Source organism: Lynx canadensis, chromosome E1 (genome assembly GCF_007474595.2).
Source record: "Lynx canadensis isolate LIC74 chromosome E1, mLynCan4.pri.v2, whole genome shotgun sequence".
Taxonomy (NCBI): domain Eukaryota; kingdom Metazoa; phylum Chordata; class Mammalia; order Carnivora; family Felidae; genus Lynx; species Lynx canadensis.
Window position 1 is genome coordinate 56332384 of NC_044316.2, and position 20469 is coordinate 56352852.

General features: G+C 63.4%; 1 protein-coding gene across 7 annotated transcripts in view; it reads left to right on the forward strand.

Annotated features, from left to right (window-relative positions):
• Window positions 1–19840, forward strand: part of SEPTIN9 (septin 9) — a 149093-nt gene extending 129253 nt beyond the window's left edge. For all 7 annotated transcript variants that reach the window (XM_030295746.1, XM_030295748.1, XM_030295747.1 and 4 more), the window contains 9 exons: window positions 8511–8702; window positions 10681–10809; window positions 11194–11275; window positions 11597–11734; window positions 12373–12490; window positions 13365–13460; window positions 13743–13839; window positions 16810–16861; window positions 17903–19840. In XM_030295746.1, coding sequence (XP_030151606.1) covers window positions 8511–8702; window positions 10681–10809; window positions 11194–11275; window positions 11597–11734; window positions 12373–12490; window positions 13365–13460; window positions 13743–13839; window positions 16810–16861; window positions 17903–18032 — 1034 coding nt within the window. In that variant the 3' untranslated portion in view covers window positions 18033–19840. The remainder of the gene's footprint in view (window positions 1–8510; window positions 8703–10680; window positions 10810–11193; window positions 11276–11596; window positions 11735–12372; window positions 12491–13364; window positions 13461–13742; window positions 13840–16809; window positions 16862–17902) is intronic.
• The last annotated feature ends 629 nt before the right edge of the window (window positions 19841–20469 follow it).

Sequence of the window (20469 nt, forward strand, 5' to 3'; positions counted from 1 at the left end):
AAATATGTGTTGAGTGAATCTACATTGTGGTCCTGGTCCTAGGGCCCCGGGATCTTTTTCCACGATTATTTTGACAGCCATTTCTTTGACGTCTCGGTCCAGGGCCTTTCTGCAGCCCCCGAATGTGGGTGTGCCTGGCCCCACGGACTTGCCATTCTCTTTCCTTCACCTGTATTCCCCAGGTTGGCTAAGAATAGCACCTCCCTCCCGTGGCACTGATACCAGAAGTGGGGAGTCATCTTGGAGGCCCCTGTGAATTTGTCAGTTCCACCTGGACCTGGGGCAGCCTCTAGGAGCTGGGGTTTTAGGATGAAAATGGGCATTTTGCTGCCTGCTCGGATGGGTCCATCTGGGAGCTCTGGCGGGGGGCCTCTGCGGTACCAGGGTTCTCCTACATCAGCGCCCTGCCCTGGAGTCCCCTGGCATCTGGGACCCCCACACTGCTCCCTGCAGCTGTTTTAGAAGAGCTTGGCCAACCAGGCTTGGCCTTTGAATGACTTTGCTCCCGGTTTATGAAGATTAAAATCCTAATGCCCTTGGGGCGCCTGGGGGGCTCAGTCGGTTAAGCGTCCAACTTGGGCTCAAGTCACATCTCACGGTTCATGGGCTCAAGCCCGCGTCGGGCTTTGTGCGGACAGCTCGGAGCCTGGAGCCTGCTTCCAGTTCTGTGTCTCCCTCTCTCTCTGCTTCTCTCCCACTCAGGCTCTGTCTCTGTGTCTCTCTCTCTCAAAAATAAATAAACGTTAAAAATTAAAAATAAAAAAATCCTAATGCCCCGTGAGAGGCCTGTGCCTCTCTAAACAGGATGGGCGGCTCCTGGGAGGAGGGGGAGCAAGAGCTTCAGTCCCTGCCCCAGCGGCACCTGCTCGGGCTCTGCTGTCGGGAACGCACCCTCCTTCTGCTTTTCCGTGGCTGGAGGACCTGGCCTGTGGGGTCACCCTGCCTGCGTTCAAATCCTGGCTCTGCCGTCCGTCCATCACGCTGGGTCATAATAAGTCACAAAAGCGGGCCTCAGCTTCCTCATCGGAGACTCGGGGGTATGCCCGTCGCTAGCTTACCCGGTCCTTGTGCCGTGCACGTCACGTGAGTTAGTGCAGGTGGGCATTCACGGTAGCACCCAGTGCATGGTGAGCCCCCGGGAGACCTCGGTGTTGTGATCAGTGCCTCCCTTTGTTCCTTCGTTCATTCAGCATCGCGTTGTGGACCGCCTCGTGCCAGGCACCGCTCTAAACGTGGCAATACACGAGTGGGCGTGGCGGATGAGGGCACTGGTTTCCTGACTGCCACGTCGGGGGACGTGTGGGAGAGGAAACCACACACAGCGTACTCAGTCACTGTGGAGACACCTCCAGGGCTGGGTGTGGGCTCAGCAGGAGAGAGCGGGGACAGGCCAGGAGCTGCCGGACTGGGCAGCCACCCAGGGAGGGAGACGGGAGGGAAGGAGCAGCTCTGGTCACTGGGCACTACGTGCATTGGGTCCTCGCCACCTTCAAGAAGCCTTTTGCGGGGGGCAGGGGGCAGGGGGCAGGGGCTGTCTGCGTCCTGGCCACGGGCTTGGGGCTCTTGGGGTCTGCAGATGTCCCCTCAGCCTTCACTGCAGCCTGTGCCACTGTCCCCGAGGGTGGACTCGACGTGCTTGGGGGGGGGGGGCAACCGTTCCAGAACCCCCACTGTGTGCGCTGTTCTGCGTGAACTTGATGACTGACTGCTGGGTCACCTGGGCTAGGGTGGGGTGGGAGACAGAAGGCTTACATGTCTGGACGTGTGGTTTCCTCCAGGAGACAAGTCTAGGGGCTTTGGGGCAGGAGGAGTCCCTGGTGCCCTGGGAACCCCGACATCTAGCCCCGAGTGGGTCTACCTGGATCTCCTCGGTGACTCTGGTTCCCTTTGTCGGCCGTAGGGTAGCCTCCAGGCATCCGTGGACCGGTTGGCCTTGCTTTCTGCCCAGGCGCTGTGGGTGGTGGACTGAGCAAGGCACGTTCAGACACCGGGATCAGGACCCGGCTCCAGAGCCAGGCACGGAGAGGATCGGGTGAGATAGGGGGAGTGGCATTGGCTTTGCCCCGAGAGCGTTGTCCTGAGAGCCTGGTGCCCCGTGGATGCCCCTCTCCTGCTGGGAGCAGAGTCAGGCAGTGGCCCAGGGTCCGTGGCCCCAGTAGAGCCACATCTGCATTTGACAGCTGATGCTCGGGGAGGATGGGACTCGTGGGGACCGGCAGCGGGCCGCCAAGGGGGGACCCCGGGGTGTTGGTTTCCCCATCAGGCCTGGGGTGCCGTGAGGGGCTCCAGAGGTGTCCCAGCCCGAAGAGCTGCGCCCACAGCCCTGGTGGTCCCGGGGAGCTGCAGGCGACCATCCGATCCCGTCATCCTTGGCCGGCCCTGAGCGGGGGTAGAATTTGTCACTCGGCGCCCAAGTCACAGCCCGGCTGCGGGCACACACAAGAGCGAGGTCGCCGGTTGGGGCTGGGCGGAGCCCTGTGCTTCCTTCCTGCTTCAGGGCCCTGCCACCCAACTCCTGAGAAGAGGCCACCCAGCAGGTACCGGTGCCGAAGGAGGGGGCAGGCGTGCGGGGCTTCCCCAGCAAGGGAGCGGTCAGTGGGCCAGGGCTCAAAACGGGGACCAGTGGAGAGATTGAAATTGGAAGATTCCTCCCAACTGGCCTGCCTCCCCGCCCCGCGCCCCCCCCCCCCAAGAAATCGCCCTTCCTGGGAGATGCAGGGCTGCTGACCCCGGGGTGCCACCTGGCCATACCCGGCCTCCAGACCTCGCGCCTGAGCGTGGCATCTGGGCCTCAGCTGCCCGCTGTGCTGTGGGGCCGGCCGGCGGCCACTCGTGGGCCCAGTAGGGTTCTTTGAAATCCAGCTCCCCAGGCAGCCTTTTTGCTTTCCTTTCTGAATATGACAGTTTTATTGAGATCACAGTTCCCCCATCGCCCAAGCCACCCGTTGAGAGTGTCCAATTCAGTGGCTCGTATTCAAAGCTGTCGTCTCCGTCCGCATCCAGAACATTTTCATCACCCCGAAAAGAAGGCCCCTTCACATGAAGCAAGCACTCTCCCTCCCCCAGCCCCTGGCCGTGCGTGCCTGCTTTCTGTCTTCACGGATTTGCCTGAGTCTGGGCATTTCACATAAATGGAATCATACGTGTGTGATGTCTTCGAGGTTCGTCCGTGTCATGGCAGGTGGCAGGACGACGTCACGGCCTTTCGCAGTTAATGTGCCACTGGTATACCTGCCACATGTTGTTTATCCGTCCACGTCCCGGTGGATGTTTTGCGTATTTCTAGGGAGCCACTCTCGGGGCCAGGAGTTCGGGATGCCACCCCAAGCAAGCCGCGGCGTCAGGGCCCAGGGGCTCTCAGAGCGGAGAGCAGTGGCAGGGGCCGTGTGCTCAGGAACCACATGTGGCCCGTGTTCCCAGGTGGGCAATGCCAGCAGGGTAGGGGACCGGCCACGGGCCACGTGGAGCTGGGGCCACGACCCGAGGCCCCTGGCGCCTACCGTGCGGTCTGGGGAATCACCGCGCCTCGCTCTGACGACAGGACGACCGTGGCACTTCTAGCCCGAACCGCAGCCTTGCTGGCGGTCGACTGGCTTCTCTTCCTCAGGAGGCCGGATGCCCAAAAGAATTCAAAGCGGGACTCAGATCCTCGTGCAGCCGTGATCGTAGCAGCGTTATTCACGACAGCCAAAACGGGGGGACAGCGCGAGTGTCCGTTGACGGATGAATGGATAAACAGAATGTTATCAGGCAGAAAAAGGAAGGAAGGTCTGGCACCTGCTACGGCGGGAACGGGCTGTGAGGCCGTTAGGCTCGGTGCACAAAGCCAGACAAGGAGGACCGTGCCGAATGAGGCCCCTGGAGGAGTCAGATTCACAAAGCCAGAAGGTCCACTGGAGGTCGCTGGGGGGAGCGGGGCGGGACCTAGTGTTTGATGGGCACAGAGTTTCTATCCAGGACGACGAAAAGGTTCTGCCATCTGATGGTGGTGATGGTTGCATGTCATTGGTCAATGCTGCCGAACCAAACAGCGAACGTGGTTTAAATGGTCAAAACTTTACGTCCTGTGTCCGTTACAACAAAGGAAATAATTAGGCTGGAGGAAAGTTTAAGCCAGAGTGTAGGGTCACCTCAGCCTGTGTGGTCCCTGGCCTTCCTTCCATCGGGGAGATCCAGTGGCATGGAGGGCAGTGACTTCGCCCTGGGCCTGGGAGCCTGGGGGCAGAGCTGTTGGCCTGAAGCTAGCCTGGAACGGGGGTGAGGCTGCCCCAGGGAACATTCCATCCTCAGAGGAGGGGAAAGACCCGGGAGGGCGGCATAGGGAGGGCGCAGCAGCTTGTCCTCTCTCTGTATCGCCTCCTGGCCGAGAGGCAGCCAGGAACAATGAGAAAAGGCAGGTGGTGCTGTGGGCCTTGAGTAAGTTACTTAACCTCTCTGAACCTGACTTTTCACTTTTAAAATACGCGGCTCCCTTTCGCTCACGAGGTGCAGTGGGTGTCATCTGGGACACAATGTGAAACTTAATTGTTCTGTGGGGAACTCCCCTTTCCTATTAATAGCATCTCATGAAGTTTGGGTATGAAAACAGACGTTGAGGTGACAGGGCCATTTGAAAGAGAATGAGGCCCAGGCCCCAGGCAGAGGTCACTGGGGGGTGTGAATTAGACACAGGCCTGACCAGGGTCATGGAGGGGCTGTGGGCCAGCCTCGGCCGCAGAGCCCTCCCCCACCCCACCCTGCACCAGGGGGACACTCCAAGACCCCATTCATTCCATGGGGTGTCGAGTGTCCCATCCCTGGACACTTCTAGAGGTACGGCGTGGGGCATCCCCCCAGGTCTGCTGCCATCTCCCTGGGGCTCCCGGTCTGTGTGGGGGACACGGACAGTGATCACATGTGACAGAAGCGAAACGTTTCAGGAAAAAAAAAAAATCACTCTGGGGACCTCAGTTTCCCCACTTGTAAAAGGAGTCGGTTGGGCAGAATTTTGTGCCGTCCACGTGCAGCTTTTTACATTTTAATTAATTAGTTATTTTTCTTTTTAACATTTGTTTATTTTTGAGACGGGAGAGGACAGAGCATGAACGGGGGAGGGTCAGAGAGAGAGGGAGACACAGAATCCGAAGCAGGCTCCAGGCTCTTGAGCAGTCAGCACAGAGCCCGACGCGGGGCTCGAACTCACGGACCGCGAGATCATGACCTGAGCCGAAGTGGGACGCTCAACCGACTGAGCCACCCAGGCGCCCCATAAATTAATTTAAATGAAACAAAACAACAATTCAGTTCCTCAGTTGGCCTGGCTACATTTCAAGTGCTCAGAAGTCACAGGCGGAAAACAGTGGGCGGGTCTTCGGGTCTTCAAAAATTAAAAATACGGCTGCCGTGTGATGTGGCCATATCACTTCACGGGGTGAACCCCAGGGGAACTGGAAGCAGGGTCCTCGATGTTTGCACGCCGGTGCTCGTGGCAGTGTCATCCACAAGGGCTGAAACCGTAGGGCAGCTCAGGTGTCCACCGAGGGATGAACGGATGCACAAAATGTGCCTTAGCTACACGGGGGCCTCTTCGCCTTGAAAAGGAAGGAGATCCTGGGCGCCTGGTGGGTCAGTCTTAAGCGTCTGGTTTCGGCTCAGCGCATGATCTCGAGGTTCATTGGTTCAAGCCCCGCGTCGGGCTCCGAGCTGACAGCGCGGGGCCTGCTTGGGATTCTCTCTCTCTCTCTCTCTCAAGATAAACTTAAAAAAAAAAAAAGTCCGATACCTGCTACATACAGCACGCGTGAACCTTGAGGACCTTATGCTAAGGAATAAACCCACCCCAAAAGGACAAATACCACGAGAGCCTCTTTTATACGGGGCCCCCTAGTGTAGCCACGTTCAGGGACAGTAGAATGGAGGTTGCCATGGCCCCGGAGGGGTGGGGAGTTCGTGTGTACCGGGGAGAGGGTTTCGCTTGGCGACATGGGGAAGGGTTCTGGAGACTGGTTGCACACAACGTGACTGGGCTTAAGGGCGCCGAGTACGTCTAAAGGAAAGGATTGATGGTGCGCTTTACGTTATGCGTATTTTACCCCGATTTAAAAAACGGCCCCGTGTGGCCACCCGGTTCGACCGCACAGGCATAGAATCTCCCATCACAGGAGTCGTTACGGACGTGTTGGAGGAGGGGGTTCCTGCAGCCAGGCCCCGGTGGCTCTCCATGGAAAGCAAGTGTTCGGAGAAAGCGTCTCTGGGCAAGTTAGCCTCATGGGGCCTGCTCTTTCCACGCGGGTCCTGGCCCGGACTCCAAAGCCTGCCTCCCGGCCGGGGCACAACCCAGCCCTTGGTATCCCCACCTGCACCCGAGCCGGTGGCCGTCGGGGCGGGCCTCCCAGGGAGGAGGGGCTGCGGGAAGGGACCCTCACCTGTGTGGAGGCCAGGCCCTTCCCTCGGTGGGTCGGTGGGTCGGTGGGAAGGACGGGGCTTGGCGTGTCTTTATTATCTCTTCCCAGACAGGGCCCTGGTGGGCGGGATGTTTGCTCTGTGCTTCGTGGGTGTCGGTGCCTGCAGAGGACCCAGCCAGAGCAGAGGCCAGGCAGAGGAGAGAGCCGAGTGGGGTTCCGGGGCGCCCCCCCACCACTGCGGCTTGGAAGGGGGCCGTGGGTGGGGGCGGGGGTCCGGCCCAGGCCCGGACGGAAGGGCTCCCGGCCCCGCAGGCAGATGGAAGCAATTTTCGGTCACGCGGGGCGGGGCTGAACCGCCCTGCAAGACGGGGCCTCGAGTCTGTCTCCAGGAAGCAGCCCCACAGCCACATTTCAAGGCCAGATGCAGCTCTTGTCTTTGTTTATTTAAAGATGCTGGAGCGCAGGGACAGTTTCTCAAGAGGGAGCAGAGGCAGATGCCTTCCGGGCGCCGCTCGGGGGGAGGCCCCGCGGCTGTCATCGCTGCTTCCCGGGTCCCTGGCCTTTCCCTGGCCTGGGGGGCGGGGTGGGCAGCGTGGCCTGGGCGGTCCCTGGCCGTCATCGGTGTCTTTTGTTATTTTCTGGCTCCCCGTCCCGCGCGGCAGGAATCACCGCGCTTCGCGTGGCTGAGGACACGGGGAAGTTGAGCGACCCTGCGGATGACCCACCCGCGCTCCCGTTTCTGGAATGTGTGAGCTGACCATCCTCGTTATGGAAGGGAAGGGGGCCGGGCACCCCCACCCCGTGTCAGCTCCCTCTGACACGCCTGTAAAGCAGAGGTGTGGCCGCCGAGGTGCGAGCCGGCTGGGACCACTGGGGTTTGGAGGCGGGGGGTGGGGGGGAGAGCCGGTCACTTCCCCAGGAAGTGGAAACCGTTCATCCGAAGCCCCGCGGTGACCTGTGGCTGCTGCCATCCAGGGCAGGGCCAAGAGGGCACGACCGTGCCTCCTCCCCCCGCCTCCCCGACCCAGCACACACCAGTGTCCCGGGGCCGACGGATGCCCATGGGATAGGTCAGGACAGCCAGTGTGCTTCCTTCCCGTGAGCTCGGGGTGCGCCGGGAGACCCGTGAGCGGCCCTGGAAAGGCCTCCACGGCAATTAGGGGGGGGCGGGAAGAGCCTGGCCCCACCGGGGCTGAGGGGCTTGGCCCAGCAGAGGTGTGGTGGGGCGTGTGTGGCACGTCTGGGGCTGCACCGGGACGCGGCCCATGTGCTCCCGCCCCACCCTGGTGGGGACCGGTTCCACTGGGTGAATGCCCCTCAGGTCCCCACTGGGTGCCTTCTGCTCGTCCCTTCTCTAGGCCCTCTGACCTGAGTGTGTGGACCCCTGAGGGCGGCCAGGGGAGAAGGGGGACAGGGAGGAAGGTTCTGACCTACAAACCGCGGAAGCTGGAATGATTTCTAGAAGCTCTGTCCTATCTGCCCGTTCATAGACCTCGTCCTGGTCTGAGGGTGGGGGCACACAGAGGCTGGGCAGGGAGAAGACCTCCCCCTCCGGGCCCAGTCCAGGGTGGGGGGGGGTGGGTAGGGAGCTGCCACAGAGCCCGTCTGCCTGTCATCGCCTGGGAACAGATGGGCCCCGGGGGGAAGCCTACTCTGCGTCCAGGGCTGCTGGCGGTACCTGGATTGAACACCCGTCACCCGGGGAGTGACGGGAGTGACAGAACAACAATGCTCGCAGGTTGCCGCAAACACTTGACTGTTTGACCCCAAGGGTCCTGAGGCCTTCCTGGCTTGCAGCAGGTGTTGGGGCCGATTTGAGTCACGGAAGGAGGTGGAGAGGGCCCACCTGGGTGCCCTGGGGCAGGGTGGAGGCTGGGAAGAGGAGGGCTGGGGGTCAACTCCATCCTGGAGCTGAGCGAAGGGCTCTGCGGCCCGTGCCTTGTGTGTGTGTGTGTGTGTGGGGGGGGGGATCTTTAGCGCTGGGGTGTTCCAAAGGGGTCTTTGGGCAGCTGAGCCTCAGTTTCCCCATCTGAGAAACTGGCGTGGTGGTCGGAACCACCCGAGGATGCGGGCGCTTTGCAGATGGTTGTGTCCGGCCCCCTGACGCCCCCACTCTTCTCTCCGCAGCCCCCGAGGCAGCTCCTGGCTGCATTGGCGACATGGCCGACACCCCCAGAGATGCCGGGCTGAAGCAGGTGCCCGCGCCCCGGAACGAGAAGGCCCCCGCGGACTTCGGCTATGTGGGCATCGACTCCATCCTGGAGCAGATGCGCAGGAAGGCCATGAAGCAAGGCTTCGAGTTCAACATCATGGTGGTCGGTGAGCATGCGCCCCACACTGGGACCCAGCCCCGTGGGCCGGCCCCTCGGGCTCCGGGGCTCAGTCTGCCCTTGTGCAAAATGGGTGTGGACACGCCAGGCCTGCAGGGCGCGTGTGGCGTTGTGTGTGTGCCCGTGTGCCTGCCAGGTGGGTCCCAGCTTCACCCACGCCTCGGGGTGGGGGGGGGGGGGGCTCCTCGTAGTAAGAACCCGAGACCACCCGGCTGGTCTCCGACCAGTGGCCTGCACCTTCTGCCGAAGCGTCTCCAGGCCCAGCCCCTGGGTAGGGCTGCTCCCCCCACCCCATGCTCTGCAGGCCTGGCTGGTGGCTTCCCGGTGGCCCCACGAGAACCGGACGGCCACTAGGGGTCCCATTCAGTCCTCGCAGAAACCCTGTGAAGAGGGTGCCCCACTTTATAGGCAGCGATGAGGCCCAGAGAGGGCCTGACGAGGACTCAGCTCACAGAGCAGAGAGAGCGGGGGCTCAGTTCCTCCTCCCCTTCCCACGGCAGGGCCCCCACCACTGAGACGCAGCTGGGGTGGGAGGGCACCTGTTGGGGGTTCCGTGGACCCAGGGTAGAATCCCACTTTTCCCCGGACTAAGCTGTGTGGTGCTTGTCCTGTCTTCCCCGGGGCTTCTCCCTGCCTCGATTTTCTCATCCGTAAAACGGAGTGATCCTGACCCCAAAGGGCTGGGAGGGGCGAATCAGTTGTTATTGTGTGTGGCCCCTACGTGGTCATGGGCGCTCGGGAAGCAATAGTGCTGAGGGTGATAATAATAACAGTTCCGACCTTTTTTTTTTTATTATTAAAAAAAATTATTTTAACGTTTATTCATTTTTGAGACACAAAGACAGCGGAAGCAGGGGTGGCGGGGGGGGGGGGTGCAGAGAGAGAGGGAGACGCAGAATCCGAAGCAGCTCCAGGCTCTGAGCCGTCAGCACGTTTGATGTCGCTCTGCCCCTGAGCGTGGCGGGGACACAAACAGGTGGTCCGTGGGGGGGAGATGGACGGGGGAGGCCGATCCCTGGCCCGCTGAACAGCGTCTCCCGGGATTCCCGGCGTCGGCCTCCAGCATCCTGGGAGCCCGCGCTTTTCCTTGCCAGATGATCAAAGTCGGAAAATGGGTGTAATTTAATTTTTTTAAATATGTTGGTTGGCACGGCCTGAGGCAGCTCAGGGAAGGGGTAAAGCGGCGGGGCTCCAAGCGTGGGTCTTGTGTGCGCACGCACCTATGAGGCACGCCTGGCACCCAGTAGACACCCTGTAAGCACCTGCGGCTGGTCCCTGTGGGCGCCCCCAGGTCACGGGCGGGGCCCTGGAGCTAGGCTGCTGGATTCCGGTACCCACGCTGGGCTCTGTCCCTGTTTTCCCCTCCATCAGATGGGAGGGTGACGGCACCTGGGTGCGGGATGCGGAGGGTTACACAGCCGCAGTCAGGACAGCGCCCGGTGCGCATCGAGGGCTCTGTGAGCGGGACCTGCGGGTCCTCAGCAGCAGCAGCAGCAAGGCCAGCCCTAGGTTCTGACAGTTGTGAGCAGCAGGGACCTTCCAGCCACAGCTGAGTCCAGCACATCCCCCCTGCTGTGGGAGGGGACTCGGGTCAGGTGAGGTCTGGACACGCGGCAAGGCCAGGAGCGCTCCTGGGGCTCGGGGGCCGCCTGATGCCCCGGGGGCTCGCTGGCCAGTCAGCCTCTCAGCTGCAGGGTCTGTTGGTGTGGGCACCAGCCTGTGGCCGTCCCTGCTCTTGGCCCTGCACTTGGCCTCCCCTGTGCTGTTCTGCATCTCAGCTCCTGCTGGGTACTCTGGGTCCCTGCCCTGCTACAAGCCACCCACCACGAGAGCCGGGCCACCACCTGGGCATCCCGGCCCTTCTTCCTGACCGGGGGCCCCCGCTGAGGGGTGGTGGGGGGGGGGGGGCACTGCCCAGGTATCGCTGAATCGCAGGGCCCGCTGATTGGCTCCCGTCCCCTCCCCAGGGCAGAGCGGCTTGGGAAAGTCCACCTTAATCAACACCCTCTTCAAATCCAAGATCAGCCGGAAGTCTGTGCAGCCGACCGCGGAGGAACGCATCCCCAAGACCATCGAGATCAAGTCCATCACGCACGGTGAGTGCCGGGGTGGGGGGGCCGGGGGTGTCGACGCCAGGTCCCCTGAGCTGGGCATGTTGAAAGTCTGGCTCAGGGGTGCCCTCCGGGACCCCTGCAGCCCTTGGTCAGGTGGAGCCCCCTGGAGACACCTGAGTTTTCCACCGGACACCGTGGGCAGGGGGCTCCCCAGGATAACTGTCGCTGGCCCCTGCTGGGCTTTGCTCCTGGAGGCTGTCATCTCCCCGGCATCACCTGGGGAGTCATCGCTGGTCACCACCCATGGGCACCCCGTATAGGCCCCGGGGTAGGACCGGTCGGGTCCCTAGCAGGCGGGACCCACGGGGTGTCTGTAGGGGTCCGGGGTCTCCCCCTGAGCTCGGTGGGCGCTGTGATTCTGTGCAGATATCGAGGAGAAGGGCGTCCGCATGAAGCTCACGGTCATCGACACGCCGGGGTTCGGGGACCACATCAACAATGAGAACTGGTGAGGATCTGCGGGGGCTTCTCCTCCTGGGAGAAGAGCGCTCATGGGTGCCCCTGGCCTGCGGTGCTGCTAAACCCTCAGAGGCCCCCAAACCCCGAGAATCCTGCCTTCCCTCCACCACCCCCTGGGGTCGAAGGGCCGCGTGGGAGGCTGGTCTCGGGTAAGGCTTTGGTCTCTGCTGAGAAAGCCCAGCAGCCCCGGCCCTTGTGGTAGAAGATGGGGTGCCGGGCTGGGATTCGGGGAGCTGGGGGCCTGCCGGGGGCGGGGGGGGACGGGGCGGGCGCCGGTCCCGGTGCGGGCTGACGGGGGCCTCCCGTGCAGCTGGCAGCCCATCATGAAGTTCATCAACGACCAGTACGAGAGATACTTGCAGGAGGAGGTCAGCATCGACCGCAAGAAGCGCATCCCGGACACGCGCGTCCACTGCTGCCTGTACTTCATCCCGGCCACCGGCCACTCGTACGTCCCACGCGGGGCCTGGGGGGTTGGGGCGGTTCTGTCCCGTCCCGGTTCAGAACCCCGTGCCCCGTCTGTGGCTGCTGCTGTCGCCCCAGGGGAAGAGAGGGCACGGCTCTGCTCCGGGGTGGGAGGGGACGTGCCCGCCATCCGGGACCCCGCGAAGCCACCCCCACACCCGCCGAGAGCAGGTGCCCGGTCGGGGGCTGGGGGGTGGAGGGTGAGGCTGAGCTTCCGTCAGACTGTGGCAGGCCGGAGCCAGTGGGCGAGGTTCTGGGGGTGCCCTGGATAGCAGCCAGCCAGCCTGTCCCGGAGGCCCCGGAGCTGCTGGGTCCTTTCTCCGCTTCTCCCCGCTTCTCCCTCCCGAGTGAAGCCCCCGCCGCCACCTGAGCAATGACAGCCCCTCTCTGAGAGGACTCCTCGCCCAGGACCATGCTCAGAGCTGGTCTTGTCCTCAGCCCGCTCCTGTCTGGCTCTTCCTTCTTGCCGTGCCTCACTTGTTCCTTGGCCGGCACTCAGCCCACGGCCTTGGCCTTGTTGACATGCACCCACCCGGGAGCAGGCCGCCGTCCCTCTCTCGTCCCGTGCCCGTCCTTTCGGCCCCTGCCGGCCCAACACTCATCCAGGCCATTCTGTTCCAGCCTCAGGCCCCTGGACATCGAGTTCATGAAGCGCCTCAGCAAAGTAGTGAACATCGTCCCCGTCATCGCCAAGGCCGACACGCTGACCCTGGAGGAGAGGGTCTACTTCAAACAGCGGGTAGGTCTCTCCACCTTCCTCCTCGCGGGGGCCGTCAGACTCAGCATGCCGGGCTTCTCTTGGAGGAGAAAAATGCGAAACGGGTGGTCTCCGTGCAGGGGGGCGGCAGGTGGCCGCACCTCCCTTCCCTGCCGTGTGGCCCCACTCCGGGCTGCTGTCGAGCAGGAGGATGCGCCTTGGGCTGCTGCTTCCACACGGCCACACGTCAGAACCACCTGGAGAACCGAGGCGCGGGGCCCCGCAGAGCCTCCGCCCCAGTGGGCGTGAGCGAGGAGGCCCTTCCGTCTAATCCCCCAGGCTCCACAGGCCCCGATGCTGGGGATTTTCCCAGCATGCTTAGGGAAGGACCGTCTCCTGTGGCTGTGTCTGCAGGAGGGAGAAGGAAGGAGAAAGCCCCTTGAAGCTGCTCACAGGTGTGGGTCTGTGCTTAGGACAGAAATGACGGCCGTGCGCGGGAATGTCGTGCATGGCGGGTAGCGGGTGCTGTAAAGGGCGGTGACAGTCGGGCCCGTGCGGCATCCGGGGCCTGCGGTGACAGGGTTTCCAGGTAGAGCTCGAGGGAGGAGGCCGCAACCCCGAGCTGCTGTCTTCGGGGTGGGATGAGCTGGAGAGAGTAGACAGCCCGGGGCTCAGGAACAGCGACCCGAGTCCCTCGGGCGGCTGCACGTCTCTCCTGGCGGGCCTGCAGCTGCCCCCCTCCACTCAAGAGGCACCAGAACTGGAGATACCAGGGTCGCCTGCCCCCGTAGAGCCTGCCCTTGACCCCAGGCCCGGGCCACTCGCTTACTGGAGGCCACAGCGTGGGCAGATACTGGCGGGCCAGTCCGGCTCGCTGTGCGGACGGCGCCCACATCTCTCCCCTCCGGGCCCCCAGATCACCGCGGACCTGCTGTCCAACGGCATCGACGTGTACCCCCAGAAGGAGTTCGACGAGGATTCGGAGGACCGGCTGGTGAACGAGAAGTTCCGGGTGAGCGGACTGGCCGGACGCCGTTCCCAGAGGCCCCTTGGTTCCTGTCAGAGGACACGGCGGGGTCTCCTAGCCCTGTCCGGGGGGACTGGGGTCATGGGTGTGATGGCCTTGAGCCGTGAGAACGCGGCCTCTGGGCCGGAAGGGGTCAGAGCCCACGTGTCCGCATGTGGCCGCCTCAGGCCAAGGGTCTCGGTGGTGGGGGGCCCCGGGCTCAGGGCCCCCGGGCGCGGACCGGCCTGTGCGCACACACGTGACCCGCGCTGCCCGTCCCACCCGCAGGAGATGATCCCGTTCGCTGTGGTGGGCAGCGACCACGAGTACCAAGTGAACGGAAGGAGGATCCTCGGAAGGAAAACCAAGTGGGGCACCATCGAAGGTACTGGGTGCTCCGGGGACCGCGTCCACCGCTTTGCCCCACTCAGCCACAGGGAGGGGGGCAAGTGGCTTGTCCAGGGCGCCCCGGCCGTTCGCTGATGGAACCGTCCCTCCATCCCGACCGCCCACGGGGCAGGGGAACATCCAGAGAGGAGGCGCCCCGTGATCCCGCCGAGTTCTGGGTTTCCGGGGCTGCCGATTCGGAGGCGCGCTGTGTGACCCTGGACAAACTACCACACTTCTCTGGGCCTAGCGCGGGGGTGGGCTTCCGGCACCATCCGGCTCCGAGAGCCAGACGGCCCGCCCCCCTGCAGAATTTCCTGAGACCCCCACGTCTTCGCGTCCCAGGGCTGCTGTCACAAATTAGCACCGACTGGGTGGCTTGAAGCGGAGACCTACCCTCCTAGTTCTGGAGGCCAGAGGTCAAGATGTCAGCAGGGCTGGTTCCTTGTGGAGGCCCTGAGGGAGGATGTGTTCCGGGCCTCCCTCCTGTGGCTGCCAGCCACCCTCTGCGTCCCCTGGCGCGTCCCCGGTCTCCGCTCCGCCTTCAGCCTTCTGACTGTGTCTGTCTTTCCGTCTCCTCGGAAGGACACTGGTCATTGCCTTAGTGTCCACCCGAAATCCAAGATGGCCGCCGCTTTGGTTCTTTACCTCAATTACGTCCTCAGACGTTCTCTCCACATAAGCTGTCGCTCACAAGTATCTATGGGGTTCTGGCGGACACGGGTCAGCCGCTCGGGCGGTAACACCCTAGGTGGGCTGTACCCGGGCATTTCTCCACCGTCCACTCTGCTCCTTCCTCTCGCTTTAGAACAGACGGGGGAGAAAGGACAGGTTGAGATGGGCCACTGTGTTCTTCGAGCCCGTGGCTGAGGGTGCGGTATCCAGAGGGCCTGTTCAGCAGCCATTCCCGCCCCTGGCGCTCTGTGAAATGGGGCAAGTCCCTTAGCCCCCCCCCGCCCCCCCGCCCCGTGGCCTCAGTCTTCACCATCCTTGAAATGGGTACTATGGGCCGAGACTTTAGCAAAACGGGAGAATGTCCCAAAGACCTTGGAGCTTTGGGGGCAGCAAACGCTCTAAGCGTGGGGAGTCCCCAGACCTTCCTGGGGTGCCCGGTGCTGGCGGGTTCGGTGCAGGGCAGTGTGTTCTAAACCAGCCGCTGCCTGGGTGTTCTCCAGCGTCTGCTGGGTCTGCCTTTCCGCAGCTCTCCCCTCGTCTAAGGGCCTCGATCCCGGACGTGCCTCTGTGGGGGCCGCTCACCTCTGTGTCCCACGCGGCAGTCTCTCCACCAGGCTTTACCTGGGCTCGTCCTGAAACGTTGCCCCTTAGGGCCCTTTTTTCACGGGCGCGTGTTTTGGAGGGTGGAGGGGTGTCCGACAAGAAAGGCCAGCGGGGACCTCCGAGAGGGTTGAGGGGCAGTCCAGTGACGGGCACGCCTCTGCTGCCCCCTGGTGGCCAGCTCAGGCGCGCAGGAATCGTGGGGCTGGTTCCTGCTTCCGGCACCTGTGTTGGGGCCTCGAGCCCGCATATCCCGTGACCTGTGTGCCGTGGCACCTGCTCACCTTGACATTGTTCTGGGAAACCGTCCCCCAGCACCTCGTAAGGACGGTGGGGAGGTGGTGGGTCTCCCATCCGAGGAACCCGGAGGAGGCTTCTGCCCCATCTCGGAACCGTCGCACGTCCTAGAACACAGGTGGCTTCTTAATCCCCGGGACCCTGTGCACTGATGACTGGCCAGGGGACCGGCCGCCCTGTGCTCGCCCGCGGCAAGCGTGGTTGTTAAGCGCTTTTGCCCCGTTCTCGCCCACCCTGCCCCATCCCTGGTCTTGCTTCTTTGATCTTCTCTCCGACTTGCTGTGCGCCCTCCCGAGATATTATACCCATCCTCGGAGACCGCCTGCGGCATCTTCGGGAGGAAGGTGGGGGGTCACGAAGCACACAGTTAGCTCATCCAGGCCTCTCGTGTCCCTGAGAGGTGGCTGACATTTCCTCCCCGCTTTCCAGACAAGGGAACGGGGCGTCAGGGAGGCCAGGGAACTTCCCCAAGCCAGGAAGCGGTCGCTACGGCCTCACACTCCCAGCTCCGGGGCTCCGCTCTCGCCACCATCTCTCATTGCTGCTCCACACTAGGTGGCAGAAGGTTCTAGCAAGGGCCCAGCCCCGCGGGGGTGGGGACGTGGGGGGAGGCGGCTAGAACCCAGGCAAGAGGCAGTGGGAGTAAAATCCAGAAAGCTTGGCAAGGCGGAGGCGCTTGGGGGTTCTGCGCCCCGACCCTGCCTGCCGGCTTTGGGGGAGCGGGGGGGGACACACTCGTGCCCACAGAGGAGGAGCCAGAGTGGTATCTCGTGGGGCGTGTGAAGACCGGATTAAATGTGCGGGGCCAGGCGCCTTTTCCGCCCTCCGCCCTCAGGGCAGACGGCGACCGCTGGGCCTGTGGCTCCCTGGGGCCTCTGGGTGTCACCGGGCAACGCGGGCGGGCGTTGCTGGTTCCTGAGCTTGATGTAAATGGTGACGCACAGTACGCGTCCCCGTGCGTCCTGTGTGTGCGCGTGGGGAAGACACCCAGCGGGCCGCTTTGGCCGCTGCTTTAAAATCCCAGCTCGACTTCCTGCCTGCCTCTGTTACCCGCCCCTCCTGTCCTCCGGGATCCCCTGGGACGGGCTGCTCTTCCCAGGAGACCTCCCTGGTCCCCAGCGGGAGCGGCGGCCTGCCTTACGGGAGCCCTCTCCCCACTGCTGCCCGGCTGGTTCCTGGGCCGTGTCCCTGCTAGACAGAACCCTTTGGAGGACAGGAGCCCGGTCAGGCCCGCCACGGTGGGATCTGTGGAACCGGGTGCCTGCCAGCCGCCCGGTGCCCGCGGATGAAGCAGGGACTCCTCTGGGCACCAGGATCTACTGGGCGGGGGGGCAGGGGAGACGCGGGGCCGGGGCAGGGGCGTCCAGTGCCGCTAAAGCCCATTTTGTCTCCTCAGTTGAGAACACCACCCACTGTGAGTTCGCCTACCTGCGGGACCTCCTCATCAGGTGAGAGAGGGCTGTGGGGTGCTGGCCTTGGCCCCCTGAAGACCCCAGAAGGCCCTAAATCAGGAGCGTGGACTGTGGGGGAGCAGGCGGGGGTCCTGGACAGCAGTTAGCACATCCCCCCACCCCCCCCCAGGAGGACCTCGGAAGCCCGTGGTCTAAAACGCCTCCGGGGAAATGAAGCAGGAAGTGAAAACCCTTCTTAATCTGTATGATAAGATCCCCTGGACGGGAGGGGCCAGGTTCGGACTGTGGCTGCCGGAGCCTGGAGCCCGTGAGATTCAGGGCCCCAGGGAGGGGTCCTTGTATGCTGGGCATGGGGGTGGTGTCTCCTGCGACCATCCCAGTGTCCCCGGACCCCACCGCTTGGACCCAGCAGAGGCTTCTCCTTGCCCGGAAGCAGCCATCCTCAGGCCATCGAGAGGGTGCCGGGGGGGCTGGGCCTGGGCGAGTGATTGGAGAGGGCGGGGCTCCTGCTGTGGCCCCTGCGGCCCCCAGGTTAGGGGTGGGACGTGGCTTCCAGGAGTGACCCCACCGTGTTGGAGGGCCTGGCTGCGAAAGACCCCTACCGTAAGCCCTTCTGACCCCCCTCTCCAGTCTCTCCTGTTGGGCTGCGGGGGGAGGAGAGCCTGAGCACAGGACCGCAGGGTCGACCAGCACCCCAGCTCAGGCCGCTCCCCTGGACCGGTGGTCCTTCACTAGCCACTGGCCTGGTGCTTCTAGGTGGCAGCAAGGACAGGCCAGCCCTGTCCCCACGGAGTGTGCACCCAGCCCGGACTGGCCACAGGCTTGACACAGAAGGGGCCGGCGTGTGCATTAGTGTGTGCTGAGAGGGTCTGGGTTGCCACGGAGACTGCCCCCTCCACCCCTACCCCGCCCCACTGATGGGCTTTGGGAGCCCTCCTGGGGGCCCCCTGAGAGCCAAGCGGGGGGGAGGGTGGGGTGGAAGGGGGCAGGCGGTGGGAGTCCTGGGTCAGCGCCCGCCCCCCCCCCCCACCCCGCCCGTGGCCTGCCCTGTGACCTCCCTGTGCCCCCCGCCCCCAGGACACACATGCAGAACATCAAGGACATCACCAGCAGCATCCACTTCGAAGCGTACCGGGTGAAGCGTCTACACGAGGGCAGCGCGTCCAACGGCGTCGAGGAGAAGGGGCCAGAAGCCCAGGAGATGTAGACCCCCACCCCCACCCCCCAGGACCCCGCCCCCCAGTCCCTTCCACCGCCACCCCCAGGCCCGCCCACACGCCCCGTTTTATTTTATATAATTTCCTCCGTTTGTCGTCGTTCTCCGCCCCTTTCCACGCTGCCCAGTAACAAGATGGCGTGTGCCCTCCTGAGCGTGTTCCTTGTTAGCCGCTGACTGTGGGGCCCGGACCGGGCGGGCCTCGGAGAGGAGGCCGCCTCTCTGGCCGTCCCGTGGCCAAGAGGAGCAGGAGAGGACCCGCTGATGAGGGCCAGCCCCCAACCCCGGGCCCGGCTCCTGGTGGCCCCTCGGCCACAGCCTCCGAGCGTGGTGGCCGTGAGCGGCCGCCGGCCTGGTGACCTGGACCCCCTTCCTGCCCCCTCCTCCCTCCGAGGCCCGGGCCATAACTCAGAGCCCCCGCCCTTGCCCCACCCGGAGGGCAGAATAGTCAATTCTGTGAGACGCAAGTTGCCAGTTGCTTAGACACGGGGAGGCCCGTTGGCTGCTGCCCGCCCGCCCACCTGCCCGCTCGTCCTGGAGCAGAAAGTGCCTTTATCTCAGCCGTCCACGAGCCAGCGCTCCCCCCACCCACCCCCCCCACCGTCCCCTCCACCGCAACTCGGGGCAGCGCGGGGAGACAGGGAGACGGGTCTTTATCTCTCCCTCGTCCCCCCATCCCCCCCGGGATTGAGTCATTCAAAGGAAGGAAAGGATGCACCCCACTCCAGCCCACCCCCACCACGTCTGAGAAGGTCCGAGCAAGTGAATCTGGTGGAGATGCTGGGGGAGAGAGAGGTGGCAGGTGCGGGCAGCAGGGGGCCGGGCCCGTGCCGAGAGGCCCCAGTGGTCCCCGGGGCCTCGCCCTGCACCGCCATCTGACTGGGAGAGTGTGTGTGTTTGTCTGTCTGTCTGCCTGTTTAGACATCTCTCTGGCCCAGGATGCTCTGGTTCGGTTCTGCGTGGGTGGTCACCCCAGATACACATCCAGCCCCCCCGACCCAGGCCTTGCTGACACCATGACCCCGAGAGGTGGGAGGCCAGGCTTTTTGCTGCCCTAGATGTCCCCGGGCTCCTGCCACCGCGGAGCCCGCGGTAGAGACCCCCACCCCACCCCCCAAAGAGGGAGAGGCCAGGAGTCAGCTGTGCACAGCCCGAGGTCGGGCTGCAGAACGGGTTTTCCCCGACGGTGGCCGCCCCCACCCCCTCACGCTCTGTCTCCACGGGGCCACCGGCAGGCACCGTCCGCGCCACGCACAGCAGATCACACGCGCTGCCTCCCGGAGAGCGCGGGGTCTGGCTCAGGTCGATGAGACGAGACGAGATGCAGGCGAGGTACACGTCTGTCTTACCCCCCCGCTGGCTTCTTGCCGCCGCCGAGAAGAGCCTCGGGAGGAAGGGGATGTGGACAGGCCTGTGCGTGTGCGTGTGCACGTACGATGTCCTTGCATTGCACGTTCACCCCCCCACCCGAGACAGGAAGGACCCCTTGGCGAAACTGTTGACTTGCCGACTTGCCGCGTTTTTGCCAAAACCAAGACCCAAGACTTCGAAGGAAACCCCCGCCTTCAGCGTCGGGGCCCCGGGGGCGCGGGGCGGCCTCCGCGGTGGGCACGGCCTTGGGGTGGCTTCTCGCTTTCCTTCTCTGTAGCCAGATTTTGAAAACTTGTGAGTTTCACTGGGCTCTGTTCCACAGTGGCCCTCTGCTATGTGCCTCCTGAGAAATTCGTCTTTTTGTATAAATAACAAAAGTGTTGGAAATGTATTTCCTGAAATAAATGTTCCAAATGCAAACCTGGAAAGGGCTTCTTGGGTTTTGGTTTTTGGTTGTCTCTCTCTCTCTCTCCCTGACCCCAGGGGCACCGCTCCCCTTTGCGAGGAAGCTGGCTGGCATCAGCGTGGCCTCCAGGCCCGTTCAGTCTCTGGCCGGGGAACCGGCGTCAGGGGACTTAGAAGCTCTTGCTTATGTGGAAGGTGAAGGGCAAAGTTTTCCTAATTCATTCCTTTCTCGGGAGGCTTTGAAAGGTCTGCACAGGAAGGCGCCATAAGCCGCTTCTCTCCCTGTGTCGTTGGGAAGGAAGTTTTTCTTCTTAAAGTTCATTTTACCAGATCGAACCCTATGAACTGGTCCGTATTTGACAGTAACTGCATGCTGGTGAACTTCCTTCCGGAGAGCATGGGCCCCAGTAGACGGGCTTACGAGGCTGCCTTCGGGGGATCCCTGCACACCCCACACGGGCCTGGGGAAGGAGGCCTGGAGCCCTTTGCTGTACGTCACAAACCACCACACATGGTGGGGGGGGGGGCCTAAAACCACAGAAATCTGTCCTCTCACATCCTGGAAGCCAGAAGTCCAAGATCGAGGGGTTGGCAGGCCATGCTGTCCCCTTTTCTCCTGCCTCTTCTAAGGCGTTCCCATTGGATTTCGGGT